Raw genomic sequence first — 15598 nt, 5'->3', positions numbered from 1 at the left:
GTTAGCCAGGATGGTCTCGATCTCCTGATCTTGTGATCCGCCCGTCTCGGCCTCCCAAAGTGCTGGGATTACAGGCTTGAGCCACCGCGCCCGGCCGTGTTTTGTTTTGTTTCATTTTGTTTTGAGACAAGCTCTGGCTCTATCACCCAGGCCGGAGTGCAGTGGCACGATCTCAGTTCAGCGCAACCTCCGCCTCCCTGGCTCAAGTCAGCCTTCTGCCTCAGAGTCCTGAGTAGCTGGGACCACAGGTATGCGACACCACGCCTGGTTAATTTTTATTTTTAGTAGAGACGGGGTTTCACCATGTTGACCAAGCTGTTCTCAAACTCCTGGGCTCAAGCAATCCATCCACCTCAGCCTCACAAAGTGCTGGTATTACAGGCATGACCCACCGTGCCCAGCCCAAACTGTGTTAATCAAAGTTAGACTAGAACTGTGTGCCTAAATAAATTGAAGGGGGATAAAAGAGTCAATGATTATTAAAATGGGGCTAGATGAATAATAATACCAGTACCAATAACAAGATAAAGGAAGGCCATGAAGCTTGTTCTAAGATGACGACTGATTTTGGACACACCAAAAGTTACAGGAGACAACAAGGCAACTAGGTAAAGATTCCCATTAGTAAGAGTAAGAGCCTTAAGTGCAGGAAAAGGGATCAAGGACAAAAAGAGATTTCAGAATCATTTAATTAAGGTGGTAAAGACAAAAGAATGCATAAGAGCCATCTGAACATGGACTGACTGATGATGACAATAGAAATGTTAGAAAAAGTGAGTCCTGAGATACAGGTACTTGGGCATAGAAGTAAGAAGTTGGGCCAATAAGGAAGGGAAAAAAGGCGTAGCTCAAGAAATAAAGAGAAAATCCAGTACAAGGAAAGCAAAGAGATGATATCCTTCATGAAGATTAACAGAATCCGACTCTAATAAATAAGCACAATGAGAACAGGAAAAAAAAAGCCAGTCAATCGATTTCAGTGATTATGAGAAATTGGGAGCCTTTGAGCAGTTACTTTTCAGGGATTGCAGGTAAAAGTTGAATTTACAAGTAATTACAACAGATAAGATAAGGTACAAGAAAATGGAGAAAGCAAATGAAAACCACTCCAAAAAAAATGAAGGTAGTTAAACTTTCTATTTCATCATCATCACCTCAAGGATCTCCCAATTTGAAGTCTGCAGAACCTCAAATAAAATTCATTTACCTTATGAAACACAACCTCGGACATCAGCAATTGTATTTTTCTGCCTCACAACAAAGAAAGCTATCTATTAATGTCACAGGAAAGTCAATATTCAAGTATTTGACAACTTGCTTCTGCAACTGGACTCAAATAGCAAACAACCTGAATCTAAAACTGCATTTTTTGAAAGATGAATGTTAATCATTTATGGCCTGATGTGGTGGCTCATGCCTATAATCCCAGCACTTTGGGAGTCCCAGGAGGGCAGATCACTTGAGGCCAAGGGTTCAAGATCAGCCCAGTTAAAAATACAAAAATCAGCCAGGTGTGGCAGCACATGCCTGTAGTCCCAGCCACATGGGAGGTTGAGGCATGAGAACTGCTTGGACCCAGGAGGCAGAAGTTGCAGTGAGTCGTTATCACGACTCGTTATCACACCACTGCACTGCAGCCTGGGTGATAGAGCAAGATCCTCTCTCAAAAAAAAAAAAAAAGTTTCTAAAATGTTTTCTGCACATTCACATTAAATACTACAGGCTAAGAATCCTGTAGCTAGCACTACAGTACTCAAAGCCATTATTTCAAATTAAAAAGGAGAATGATAATTAAAAATACTAGCATTTGGTGTTGGAAGCATAGCTTTCATCTAAGGACATCAAAGCAACATTTGAACATCTATTAATTATAGCCTTTCTAAACTATCCTGTTTACTGTAGCAAAATACAGGCATGAAAATAATTACACTGTACCCTGCTAACATACAAAATATGATTAAGAAGTATTTGTAATTAATATTCAATAATTACAATAAATTAGGATATAATAACAAAACTTACTTTGGATAAGTACTTCAATATGAAAAGTAAAATCTTCTGAATTTATATATTTATTTAGAGTCTCATTCTATTACCCAGGCTGAAGTGCAGTGGTGTGTTCTCGGCTCATTGCAACCTCCACCTCCAGGGTTCAAGCAATTCTTGTGCCTCAGCCACCCAAGTAGCTGGGATTACAGGCACCCGCCACCACACCCGGCTAATTTTTGTAGTTTTAGTAGAGAGGGTTTTCCCCATGTTGGTCAGACTGCTCTTGAGCTCCTGACCTCAAGTGATCCGCCCGCCTAAGCCTCCCAAAGTGCTAGGATTACAGGTGTGAGCCACCAGGCCTGGCCAAATCTTCTCAATTTAAACTTCAGTAACTGTCATCCAGAAAAATTCGGGAAAGGATCAAATTTTTTTAGTCTGTTAGGAAAAAAGTTTGCTAAGCAAATACTATAAATAAAGTAACAAATGTTAGGAAAGCATATCATTTTCAGCTAATTTCGACATTTGATGTTAAATTCAAAAAGGAGGCAAGAGACCAGGTATACTGACTCACGCCTGTAATCCCAGCACTTTGGGAGGCCAAGATGGACAGATCACTTGAGGTCAGGAGTTTGAGGCCAGCCTGGCCAACATGGGAAATCCCCCTCTCTACTGAAAATACAAAAATTAGCTGGGTGTGGTGGCGAGCACCTATAAACTCAGCTACTCAGGAGGCTGAGGCAGGAGAACTGCCTGAACCTGGGAGGCAGAGGTTGCAGTGAGCGAGATTACACCACTGCATTCTAGCCTGGGTGATAAAGGAAGACTCGATCAAAAAAAAAAGAGGCAACAATACGCCAGAAAAAACTGCAATCTGGGAGGACAGGAAGAAAACAGAATTTACAGTGTACCTACAATGTGTCAGGCACACTACTGGGTTCTTTAAAATATGTTATCTTGGGCCAGTCGTGGTGGCTCATGCCTGTAATCCCAGCACTTGGGGAGGCCTAGGTGGGCGAATTGCTTGAGCTCAGGATTTCAAGACCAGCCTGGGCAACATAGTGGGACTCTGTCTCTACAAAGAAATTAAAAAAAAAAAAACTAGCTAGGCATGGTTACACACACCTATAGCCCCAGCTACTCAGGAGGCTGAGGCAGGAGGATCACTTGTGCCTGGAAGGCAGAGGGTGCAGTGAGCCAAGATCATGCTACCATACTGCAGCCTGGGTGACAAAGTGAGACCATGACTCAAAAAAAAAAAAAAAAAAAAAAAATGTTATCCTGGTTAACTGTCACAGTAATCCTATGACATAGTTATTATCTCTAGTTTATAAATAAACCAAAAAAATCAAGTTTCCTCAAGGTCATATGACTAGTGAATGGCAATGCTAAGAATCTGAGCCATTTTAGTCTGGCTCTGAACTCCCACTACAGCATGCTGACGACTCTAAGACCAAGTCATCCCCAATAACCAGATGTGGCCCTCTATTTCCTTTTCTGTAAAAAAAAAAATGAAGAGGATAAACTCAATTGTGTCTGTAATTCTGTTGTTATACTAAGAGGTAAAATTGTTCAGGTTGATACAAAGAGATGGCCAGGCATGGTGGCTCACACCTGTAATCCCACCACTCTGGGAGGCCGAGGCAAGAGGATTGAGTCCAGGAGGTCAAGACCAGCCTGGGCAACACAGTGGTGAAGCCCCATCTCTACTAAAAATACAAAAAATTAGCTAGGTGTGATGGCACGCACCTATAATCCCAGCGATTCAGAAGGCTGAGGTGGGAGAATCACCTGAGTCTGGGGAAGTCGAGGCTGCAGTGAGCCAAGATCATGCCACTGCACTCCAGCCTGAGCAACCAGAGTGAGACTGTGTCAAAAAAAAAAAGAAAGAAAGAAAAGAGAGATAACTATAAGCCACGTGTATCCATTTTACTACGTATGACTCTGTGCTATAAGCTTTCATTCTATGCTTCTCTCAAGTACTTTATCAGAAACAAACATCAACATGACAGTGACAGAGTGGACACCAAGAACCTCTTTCCCAAAAGTGAGAAAAGGCATCTAAAAATTAAGTATAAGATAATGTAATCACTTTCAAGAAATTACACCTTTCCTAATGAAAAAACACTAAAGGTAAAGCTTTGAAAAGTATGAATCTCGAAGTGTTTTCATCATCAGAAGTATCATCAAAGGGCACTCATTAATTGACAACAATATTTAGGGCAGGAAATGTACAAAATGAGCCTGGATGTGACAGTTAATTTTATGTGTTGACTTAACTGGACCAGAGGGTGCCCAGACATTTAGTCAAGCATTTTTCTGGCTGTATCTGTGAGAATATTTCTAGATAAGGTTAACATTTCAATCAGTAGACTAAGTAAAGCAGATTGTCCTCCCTAATGTGGGTAGGCCCCACCTCATCAGTTGAAGGCCTGACTAAAACAAAAAGGTTGACCCTTCCCCAAGTAAGAGAGAACCAATTCCTCCTGCCTGACGAAGCCTTCAAGCAACAACATCATATTTCTTCTGCCTTCACCTTCATACTGAAATACTGCCTATTCCTAGGTCTTGAGTCAACCAACCAATCCTCAGTCTCTAACTACACCATTAGCTCTCCCATTTCTCAGGGCTTCATACTCAAAGTGAAACTGCACCGTCAGCTCTCCCGGGTCTCCAGCTTCCCGACTGCATATCTTGGCACTTGTCAGCCTCCATAATGGCATGAGTTAATTCCAAATAAATCTCCTTCTATATTGAAGATAAATAGATCTACAGATAGGGATATAGATAGATATAGATACAAATATAGTTATACAGGTGTAGACACACATACCCTACTGGTTCTGTTTCTCTGAAGGACACTGACTAACATTCCAAGCAGGAAAGCTAAAATATCTATGACAGTTGAAAACAAAATATTTTCCAGTTACTTTTGGACAATGGTAGGAAACAAATTCATTATTTGGAAAACTGGTAAATAAAAGAAAAAGATCAAGCATTATTTATCCTTTTTCTACATGAACTGTTTAGGGCTTTTTGGCAGGTGACGGGGGTGTGACCAAATAGTCATGGTTGGGAAGTATTCCTTTAGATAAGTATTATAGATAATAAATGAAGGTAGAAGGATACAGTATCACCACTTTGCAAGCCCTAATAAATCAATAGATAAAGACAATGTTCATGAATGGCTGCCAATATCACCACACCAAGAGAGTCAGGCATTCTCTATTTCCTGACATAAAAACAAAAAGCCTGAATCTGATCAGTTCTCTAAATCTGTGCTGTTCAATACAGGTGTCACTAGTCACATACTGCTACTGGGTACTTGAAATGTGGCTAATACAACTGAGATGTGCTTTAAGTACAAAATACACATCAAATTTCTAAGATTCGTACCAAAAAAAAGCAATATACTTCATTAATTTTGTTGATTATATGTTGAAATAGTAACACTGTGGATATACTGGGTCAAATAAAATATTATTCAAACCAATTTTACCCATTTCTTTTCACTTTTTAAAAAAGTATATATGGAAAAATTCAAATTATATATGGCTTATGTTATATTAGACAGTAATACTCTAAATCAAATTACCAAATTGTATAAAATACATGAGACAGAAAAACATTGAACACCATCACAATCTCCACGGTATGAGGATATCTGAAAGTCAAAACCCAGTTTCTTTATACATATACATACACATACACGAACACACACACAAACACACTTTTTTTTTAATGCAAGAAAACGAGAAAGTGAGATAGAGGTGAAACGTGTAGATTAAAGACTTAACAGACATACCAACTAATTAAAATGTATGGGGCCTTACATGAATCTCAAACAGTTTTAAAAGAAATTATAAAAATCACTGAGTAGGCCAGGCGTGATGGCTCACGCCTGTAATCCCACCATTTTGGGAGGCCAAGGCGGGCAGATCACCTGAGGTCAGGAGTTCGAGACCAGCCTGACCAACATGGAGAAACCCCATCTCTACTAAAAATACAAAAAAATTAGCCGGGTGTGGCAGCGCATGGCTGTGATCCCAGCTACTTGGGAGGCTGAGGCAGGAGAATCGCTTGAACCAGGAGGCAGAGGTTATAGTCAGCGAGGATCGCAGCACTGCACTTCAGCCTGGGCAACAAGCGTGAAACTCCATCAAGGCAAGAAGGGGAGGGGAGGGGAGGGGGGAGATGGTGAGTTCTGTGTCAAAGTATGTGGTGGGAGAAAATAATGCTGGGAGGCAACTATAAAGGGGTACAGATGAAACAAGTCGGCCATAGGATAACAATCTTGTAAATGGGGTAAATTAGGGTTCATTACACTGTTCTTTCCACTGTTACAGAATCACAATTTTAGAGCTGGAAAGAATATTATAAATGAGAACATAGTAAATGTAAGGGAAAAAAATGAAGATAAAGCCAGAAATACCTGGGTATGTGACCTAAACGAAACTCTTTGCGTTTCAGTTTCCTCATCTATAAAAATGGGGATAAACAGCAATGAGGTCATGTCCTTTGCAGGGACATGGATGAAGCTGGAAGCCATTATCCTCAGCAAACTAATGCAAGAACAGAAAACCAAACACTGCATGTTCTCACTTATAAGTGGGAGCTGAACAATGAGAACACATGGACACAGGGAGGGGAACACCACACACTGTGGCCTGTCAGGAGGTTGGGGGAGGGAGAGCATTAGGAGAAACAGCTAATGCATGCCTGGCTTAACACCGAGGTGATGGGTTGATAGATGCAGCAAACCACCATGGCACACGTTTACAACAAACCTGCAAATCCTACACATGTACCTTGGAACTTATAATAAAACAAAATTAATTTTTTTTAAATGAGGATAAAACACTTTATATGGAGTCATAAAGCATTAAATGGAATAACACATAAAACATATGTTTGCTAAAAGCCAACTCTTTCCACCCTTTCCCAAAGTACTAAACAAACAAGAGCTCAACTGGTCCAATCTCCTCATTCAAAAAGTGAGAAAACTAGCAAAAATTCTCACAAGTCTACATGCAGTTAGCACCTCTTTCCAAATACCATCCCTTCATTCCCACATAATACATTACAAAAATGGCTCTGTATATCTCCACTGTTTAAACAGAGACTTACTTTAGGATGCACAGAATTTTACTAAGGTCTTTCTTACCAGCCAGTGTTAGTTACCACTACTGGTTATTTGGTGATCTGTCAATAGAGTTTCAAGTAGACACCCTTCTTCTGAAAGACAAATAGTAAGTATCAACTCTGTCTTTAATAACTATTTGCCATTAAAACTAGGTCTGGCCAGGCACGGTGGCTCACACCTATACTCCTAGCCCTTTGGGAGGCCAAGGCAGGGGGATCACTTGAGGTCAGGAGTTTGAGACCATCCTGGCCAACATGAGGGAACCCCCTCCCTACCAAAAATACAAAAACTAGCCAGGTGTGGTGGCGCGCACCTGTAGTCCCAGCTACTTGGAAGGCTGAGGCAGGAAAATAGCTTGAACTTCCACTGAGGCGGAGGTTGCAGGGAGCCAAGATTGCACCACTGCACTCAAGCCTGGGTAACAGAGAAGATTCTGTCTCAAAAAAAATGAAAAAAATAAAAAGATAAAATAAAATCTTTGGAAATAATATTGTATTTATGTTGAAAACAACCTGAGTAAACACTGCCACATTTGTAAATGATGTACAACAATACGCTTTCAGTGATTATTCTGAGGTGTCAAATTACGACCACTTTCTTTTGTCATCTCTGTATGTCCAAACTTTTTCTAAATTACGACCACTTTCTTTTGTCATCTCTGTATGTTCAAACTTTTTCTATAATAAACAAGTATTTTTATAATAAAAAAAAGCTTTGTACAAATATAGGATAATACAGGACTTTGTTCTATAAAGGACAGAAATAGTAATCCATATTAAATTGTTTTGTACTTATATAATTTCATTAAATAAAAATCGCTGTGTGAGAAATATTAATAGGTCCCAATCATTTACCAATCAATAGTCAGTAACTTTTTTTTTTTTTTTGAGACAGAGTCTTGCTCTGTCGCCCAGGCTGGAGTGCAGTGGCGTGATCTCGGCTTACTGCAAGCTCCGTCCCCGGGTTCACACCATTCTCCTGCCTCAGCCTCCTGAGGAGCTGGGATTACAGGCGCCCACCACCACGCGCGCCCACCACCATGCCCACCACCATGCCCGGCTAATTTTTTTTTATTTTTTAGTAGAGACGGGTTTTCACCATGTTGGCCAGGATGGTCTCGATCTCCTGACCTCATGATTCACCGGCCTAGGCCTCCCAAAGTGCTGGGATTACAGGCGTGAGTCACCACACCCGACCAATAGTCAATAACTATTTTTAATAAAAGTATAATTTTTTCTTTGAGACAGGGTCTTGCTGTGTCACCTGGCCTGGAGTGCAGTGGCACAATTACGACTCACTGCAGCCTTGGCCTCCAGGCTCAAGCAATCCTCGCACGTCAGCCTTCCAAGTAGCTGGGGACCACAGGCACACACCATCACACCTGGCTAATTATTTTTTGTAGAGACAAGGTTTCACGATGTTGCCCAAGCTGGTCTCAGACTCCTGGGCTCGAGTAATCCATCTAGCTTGGCCTACCAAAAGTGCTGGGACTACAAGTCATGAGCCACCATGCCCGGCCTAATGAAAGTATAATTTCTTAGTAAAACTTAATAGATTTTTGAAAATGTGTGTGTTTAGTGGGAGGTTTTCTCCCCACTAAACACAAACACGCATGTTTTTAAAATTGTTTATGTAAAGTACAGAAAGAAGTTATTGTGAAATTATTATGACCTCTATCTTCAAATATTATCTTGAAGAGTCATCTGAGGCCTTGGAAGAATGATAGACTGACCAAGATACTTAAGACAATACAAATCAAAACTTGCAATGATGGGTAAGCATATTTCTGGAGAAAAAGAAAAATGGAAGTAAAAACTCACAACGGCCAACCAAAAGTCAGGAGTCCTACCTGTGTGTCTCAATCTGTAGTTCAAGAGCCAAACAGAACCGAGTCAGCTGCTGTGCTTTAATAAAATTAAGACCCTCCAAAGGCTGACCCAGAAAGACTGAAGCAGAATTTCTGGTAGTGTTCAAACCAATGAACATCTGTCTGAGCCAGTTTCCTCATCTATAAAAAAAGGAATGATGAAATGCTTTGTAGGGGAAATATGGGAATAGGATGCATCTGCAGATCTGAGCTCCTTCTGGCTTTAACTAACACCAAGGGGCCCAAAGATGTCTAACCCAAGGGGGGCTGACTAAAACACTTCCACCATGGAATGGTAGAACTATGCTCAGAAGCTCTCATGCTGATATCCTGACCCAGAATTCCTTAAATCCTGCACTATCTGCCACTACTAACAGTATGAGCAGATTTCTAGTATTATGGACACCTCCTGGTAGCAAACCCTCCAGTTAGTCAATGCGCAGCCTCTGTTCTGTTAGTGACCAAACTGCACAGTGACAAGTCCCCCAAGAAGTGTCAGATTAATTACAAAGGAGGCCTCCTTTTCTTTCAATTGTTTCCCTGATAACAAAACTACTCTTCACTCCATATCCTTGCATTCCAATCTCCATGCTTTCCCAAAAATTCCTAACATATAAACTAAGTGTTCTACTTGTTTCACAATTCAATGTCGATTTGTTTGTTTTCATTCAAATTTGTCATTGTTGTCCATCATAGATGGACATTATAGAATTTTAGATAGTAAATATGTTCTCTAAAGAGGACATTTCTATTCCATTTTTAACTCTTTCTTCTCATAAACTAGAAAATACTTCGAAAGTCCTGATGCAGTTTACAGCATATTTATAATAAAATGGTTAATTTTAAAGTAAAAGTTTAAAAATGGTTGATAAACTAAGAAGTTCAAAATACCAAACAAGTAGGTAAGTAGACTACCATATGTGCATAATATATATTATTAATACTAATAATATGACTTTAGATAAATGATATGGACAAGCCAATTTTTCCAATAATGTCTATTCCATACACAGGAAAATTTAGTCACTATATCCAGCTGGTCATTTGATAAATAAGACTATATTAAATACATAGGAAACTTTCTGGCAGGACTCCTAATCTCCAATATTTCAGCACCAAGTCTCATGTTAGACTTACTAGTGTGATTTAAGCAGGCTACAAATCTATATATATATATATATATATATGTAGCCTGCCTTATATATATTATATATACACACATATACATATATACACACACATATAATATATATACACGTGTGTATATATACACACATATGTGTGTATACACATATATATCCACACATATATGTATAATCTCATTTTTATACACAAAGTTTAAAAAAGATTTTATTAGGATAACAAGTGACTTATTTCAGCTTTATATTTATCTATACTTTATAAATATTTTCTGGGTTTTTTTTGTGTGTGTGTGTTGGGGGGGGCGGGTGTTTAAGACAGGTGCGCTCGCGCTCTCTCTCTCTCTCTGTTGCCCAGGCTGGAGTGCAATGGCACAATCACTGTAACCTCAAACTCCTAGAAACAAGCAACCCTCCTACCTCAGCCTCCCAAGTACCTGGGACTACAGGCATGCATCACTACACCCAAGTAACTTTTTTTTTTTTTTTTTTTTTTTAGAGAAGGGGTCTTGCTATATTGCCCTAGTTGGTCTCAAACTCCTGGCCTCAAGCAGTCCTCCTGCCTTGGCCCCCCAAAATGCTGGGATTATAGGCATGAGCCACTGTGCCTGGCCGATGTATTTTCTAAATTTTCTATAACATACCTGAATTACTTTTGTAATAAATATAACACAAGTTCACTTTTCTCTTTTTTCTTGGCAGGGGGCAGGGATAGGGTCTTGCTCTGTTGCCCAGGCCGGAGTGCAGTGGCGTCATCTCAGCTCGCTGAAACCTCCCCATCCCAGGTTCAAGCAAGTCTCCTGTCTCAGCCTCCTGAGTACCTGGGATTACAGGCATGCCCCATCACACCTTGCTAATTTTTGTATTTTTAGTAGAGATGGGCTTTCACCATGTTGGCCAGGCTGGTCTGAAACTCCTGACCTCAAGCAATCTGCCACCTCGGCCTCCCAAAGTGCTGAGATTACAGGAATCAGCCACTGCACCCGGCCTCTCTTTCATAATTTTCAACAGTCCTCTCTCCAGAGGGACAATTCTGCCCCTGTGACCTCACAACACTTTTACATTTGCTACAGTAATCTCATTATGGTATTTGAAAATGCAGCTTGTTTAAAGACATATTTCTAATTTAGTTGATCTCAGCCTCGTTTATATTTCAGCCAACACTCAAGCAGTTCCATGGTTTTTCACTGAATCAAACATTTATTAAACACCTATTCTATGTCAGACACTGTTATACAAGCTGGCTTCCTGATGAGTCTTAGGGTAACTATCTGTTACCATTTTTTTTTAACCAAACTGTATAGTTCTCATTGACATGCAAAAGGCACTATCATTCCCACCAGGATGAAGCAAAAACGAAAAACAAAAAAAATGCACAAATGCATATGCAAAACACTTTTTATTAATACCACTGACCACTTTAACAACACTGCAAGTTCACAGATATTCAGCCGGCACGGTGGCTCACACCTGTAATCCCAGCACTTTAGGAGGCCAAGGTCAGGGGATCACTTGAGGTCAGGAGTTTGAGACCAGCCTGGCCAACGTGGTGAAACCTCATCTCTACTAAAAATACACCAATTAGCTGGACGTGGTGGCAGGCACCTGAAATCCCAGCTACGTGGGAGGCTGAGACAGGAGAATCACTTGAACCCAGGAGGTGGAGGTTGCAGTAAGCCAAGATCGTGCCACTGCACTCCAGCCTGGGTGATAGAGATTCCATCTCAAAATAAAACAAAGATATTTCATATAATTACCTGCAAATTAGACCAAAAGAGTTTAACTCTCTCCAAAAGCCACCTTAATATTTTGCTGTTGTTACATTTTCAGATGTTTTAATTTATTCATTGATGCATTCACATGGCTCTCTTACCATTTGCTGGATATGTTTGCTGTTAAATTATAAAGATTGTAAGCCCTCTTTCTTAGGCATAAACCTAACATAGGCACAGTCACCCCGAAAAATGTAAGTATAAACCTGTTTTTTGTTTTTTGAGAGAGTCTTGCTGTTGCCCAAGCTGTTGTACAGTGGTGCAATCAGAGCTTACTGCAGTCTCGACCTCCTGGGCTCAAGTGATCCTCCCAACTCAGCCTCCCAACTAGCTAGGATTGCAGGCTTGCATCACCATGCCCGATAATTTGTTTTTAATTTTTCGTAGCCCAGGCTGGTCTTCCACTCCTGGACTCAAGAGATCCTCCTAGTGTGGCCTCCCAAAGTGCTGGGATTATAGGCCTAAGCCTCCATTCCCAGTCTAAACCTTTTATTTTTTATGATTATTTTTAGAGACAGGGTCTTACTATGTTGCCCAGGCTGAACTACAACTCCTAGGCTCAAAAAAACCTTTCACCTCAGCCTTGCAAGTAGCTGGAACTACAGACAAAAAAACCTAATTTAAAGAAATACAACTAAGGCCGGGCAAGGTGACTCACACTTGTAATCCTAGCACTTTGGGAGGCTGAGGCAGGAGGATTACCTGAGGTCAGGAGTTCAAGACCAGGCAGGCCAACATGGTGAAACCCCATCTCTACTAAAAATATAAAAATCAGCCAGGCGTGGTGGCACACACCTGTAATCCCAGCTACTCGGGAGGCTGAGGCAGGAGAATTGCTTGAGCCTGGGAGGCAGAGGTTGCAGTGAACCGAGACTGTACCATTGTACTCCAGCCTAGCCGACAGAGTGAGACTCTGTCTCAGAAAAAAAAAGAAAAGAAAAGAAATATAACTAAAACCAAGCATGCGGAAGATTCAAAAATATAAAATTGCATCAAGTGTCTTACACTACAAGATGCAGAAAGGTGCAGACTAGGAACAGCACTACACAAAATTACATGTGAAATACCTTTTTTTATAATAATCTCTCAAATGTTTCCATAACTGATGTAGCAGAGAGATGGTCTGGTGGTCTGATGAACCTTTCTTTGAACTGATATACAGAAAATCCAGTACCATGTAACTTTTGGATGTTGTATTTCTCATTCATTTTCAATTCCCCCACCTTCTGAAGCAAGTGAAACAAAGCTGGCTGTGTCAAAAACATACCAAATTAAGAAATGATATAACAATAACTAAAAATTAAAAGCTCTATTTAAAAGTCAATTTAATAAAGACATTACTAATTACCTTACAGAAAAGGATAAGAGAATAGTATGGGCCGAATGCAGTGGCTCACCCCTGTAATCCCAGCACTTTGAGAGGCCGACATGGGTGGATCACTTGCAGTCAGGAGTTCTAGACCAGCCTGGCCAACATGGCAAAACCCCTTCTCTACTAAAAATACCAAAATTAGCCAGGCATAGTAGTGTGCACCTGTAGTCCCAGCTACTCAGGAGGCTGAGACAAGAGAATTACTTGAGCCCGGGAGATGGAGGTTGCAGTAAGCCAAGATCATGCTACTGCACTCCAGCCTGGGCAACAGAGTGAGACTCCATCTTAAAAAAAAAAAAAAAAAAGAAAGTTAAGACAACCTAAGACAACCTACAGATTGGGAGGAAATACTTGCAAATCACGTACAGGACTAATACCCAGAATATATACAGAACTCTTAAAACTCAACAACAAAATAGATAATCCAATTTTAAAATGGGCATAGGACTTAAACAGACATTTCTCCAAGGAAGAAATACAATGACCAATAAGCAAATGAAAAGATGATCATCCTCTTTAGCAATCACAGAAAAGGAAATCAAACTACAATGAGATACCACTTAATACCTACTAGGATGGCTATTTTTAAAAAAGGGAAAATGGCAAGTGACAGCTAAGAGAAAGACTAGAATCCTCGTATATTGCTGGTAGGACTCTAAAACAGTGCAGTCACTGTGGAAAAGTTTGTCGGTTCCTAAAGAAGTTGAACATAGAATTGCCACTGGCCCAGCAATTCCACTCTTAGGTATATATCTAGAAGAATTAAAAACAGGCTGGGCATGGTGGCTCACGCCTGTAATCCCAGCACTGGCCAACATGGTGAAACCCTGTCTCTACTATAAATACAAAAATTAGCCGTGTGTGATGGCACGTGCCTGCAATCCCAGCTACTTGGGAGGCTGAGGCAGGAGAATTGCTTGAACCTGGGAGGCGGAGGTTGCAGTGAGCCAAGATCACGCCACTGCACTCCAGCCTCGGTGACAGGGTAAGACTCTGTCTCGGGTAGAAAAGAAAAAAAAAAAAGAATTAAAAACAGGTATTCAAACAGAGATACTTGTACACAAATACTGATTGCAACACTATTCACAAAAGCCAAAAGGTGGAACAGTCTTTTGAAATGTCCATCAGCAGATAAATGGATAAACAAAATTTGTTATATACATACAATACAGTATTATTCAGTCATAAAAAAGAGTGAAGTACTGATATATGCTACGATGTGAATGAACCTTGAAAGTCCCATGCTAAGTGAACGAAGTCAGACACACAAGTCACATACTGTACCATTTTATTTACATAAAATATCCAAAATAGGTAAATCCATAGAGACAGAAAGCAGATTTGTGGTTTATGGGGGATAAGAGGAGGAAAAGGAGAGTGACTGCTTAATAGGGGTTTTCTTTTGGAGTTAGAAAAAATGTTCTGAAACTTGACACAGGTGGTAGTTGCATAACACTGTGAATGTATTAAATGTCAATGAAATACACACACTATAATTGCTAATTTGTATTATATGAATTTCACCTCAATAAAATCAACAAAGAAAAAAGACAATTTAGATAAATCTTCAGTTTACAGGATTTCATAAGTATGATAAAAATAAAAAATTAGTTAAAGCAGAAACTGCTAATTGTTTCTCACTCCCTCCCTCCCTCCCTCCAATCTTTTGTAACAGTTTAATATCATGGATGTTCACAAAACATGCTAACTTCCTCTGTAATACAAAAATAGGGTCACTTTCTTTATTCACCATGTTTTTGCCTGATAAGCAACAAAGTTAGACCAATTTATGATATCACTTGCAGTTAATAATTTAAATATGCAACACTTAATGTCAATTACTATAACATACTGGTTGGAAAATCACACTTTCAGTTTTACATTCAAAATATACTTATTCAAGAAAACCACAGTACTTATCCCTAACAAGATGATTTATGTAATGAATATTTAAGGTGTTACATACTTTTCTAATGACTCAAATTTGCTTCTAAGTAAAAATTAAAATATTCACGGCCGGGCATGGTGACTCACGCCTGTAATCCCAGCACTTTGGGGGACTGAGGCAGGTGGATCACGAGGTCAAGAAATGGAGACCATCCTGGCCAACATGGTGAAAACCTGTCTTTACTAAAAATACAAAAATTAGCCAGGCGTGGTGGTGTGCGCCTGTGGTCCCAGCTACTCGGGAGACTGAGGAAGGAGAACCACTTGACCCCAGGGGGGCAGGGGGTTGGGGGACAGAGGTTGCAGTGAGCCGAGATCACGCCATTGCACTCCAGACTGGGCAACAAGAGCGAAAATACATCTCAAAAAAAA

At 40.2% G+C, this 15598-nt stretch overlaps 1 protein-coding gene across 2 annotated transcripts in view; it reads right to left on the bottom strand.

Moving 5' to 3' along the window:
* The window catches only part of MEMO1 (mediator of cell motility 1), a 149327-nt gene that overhangs the window by 90466 nt on the left and 43263 nt on the right, over nucleotides 1-15598 (bottom strand). Inside the window, exon 1 of one of the 2 annotated variants that reach the window (XM_011984252.1) lies at nucleotides 4641-4766. The exons of the other annotated variant lie outside the window; for it this stretch is intronic. Within the exon in view, the coding sequence (XP_011839642.1) occupies nucleotides 4641-4701 (61 nt within the window). The 5' untranslated portion in view covers nucleotides 4702-4766. Of the gene's footprint in view, nucleotides 1-4640; nucleotides 4767-15598 lie in introns of those variants that run through there. 2 annotated transcript variants of the gene reach the window in all.

This window comes from Mandrillus leucophaeus, unplaced genomic scaffold (assembly GCF_000951045.1).
Source record: "Mandrillus leucophaeus isolate KB7577 unplaced genomic scaffold, Mleu.le_1.0 Scaffold264, whole genome shotgun sequence".
NCBI classification, from domain to species: Eukaryota; Metazoa; Chordata; class Mammalia; order Primates; family Cercopithecidae; genus Mandrillus; species Mandrillus leucophaeus.
Note: the sequence above shows the minus strand (reverse complement) of the source record. Positions and strands in the feature narration are given on the sequence as shown.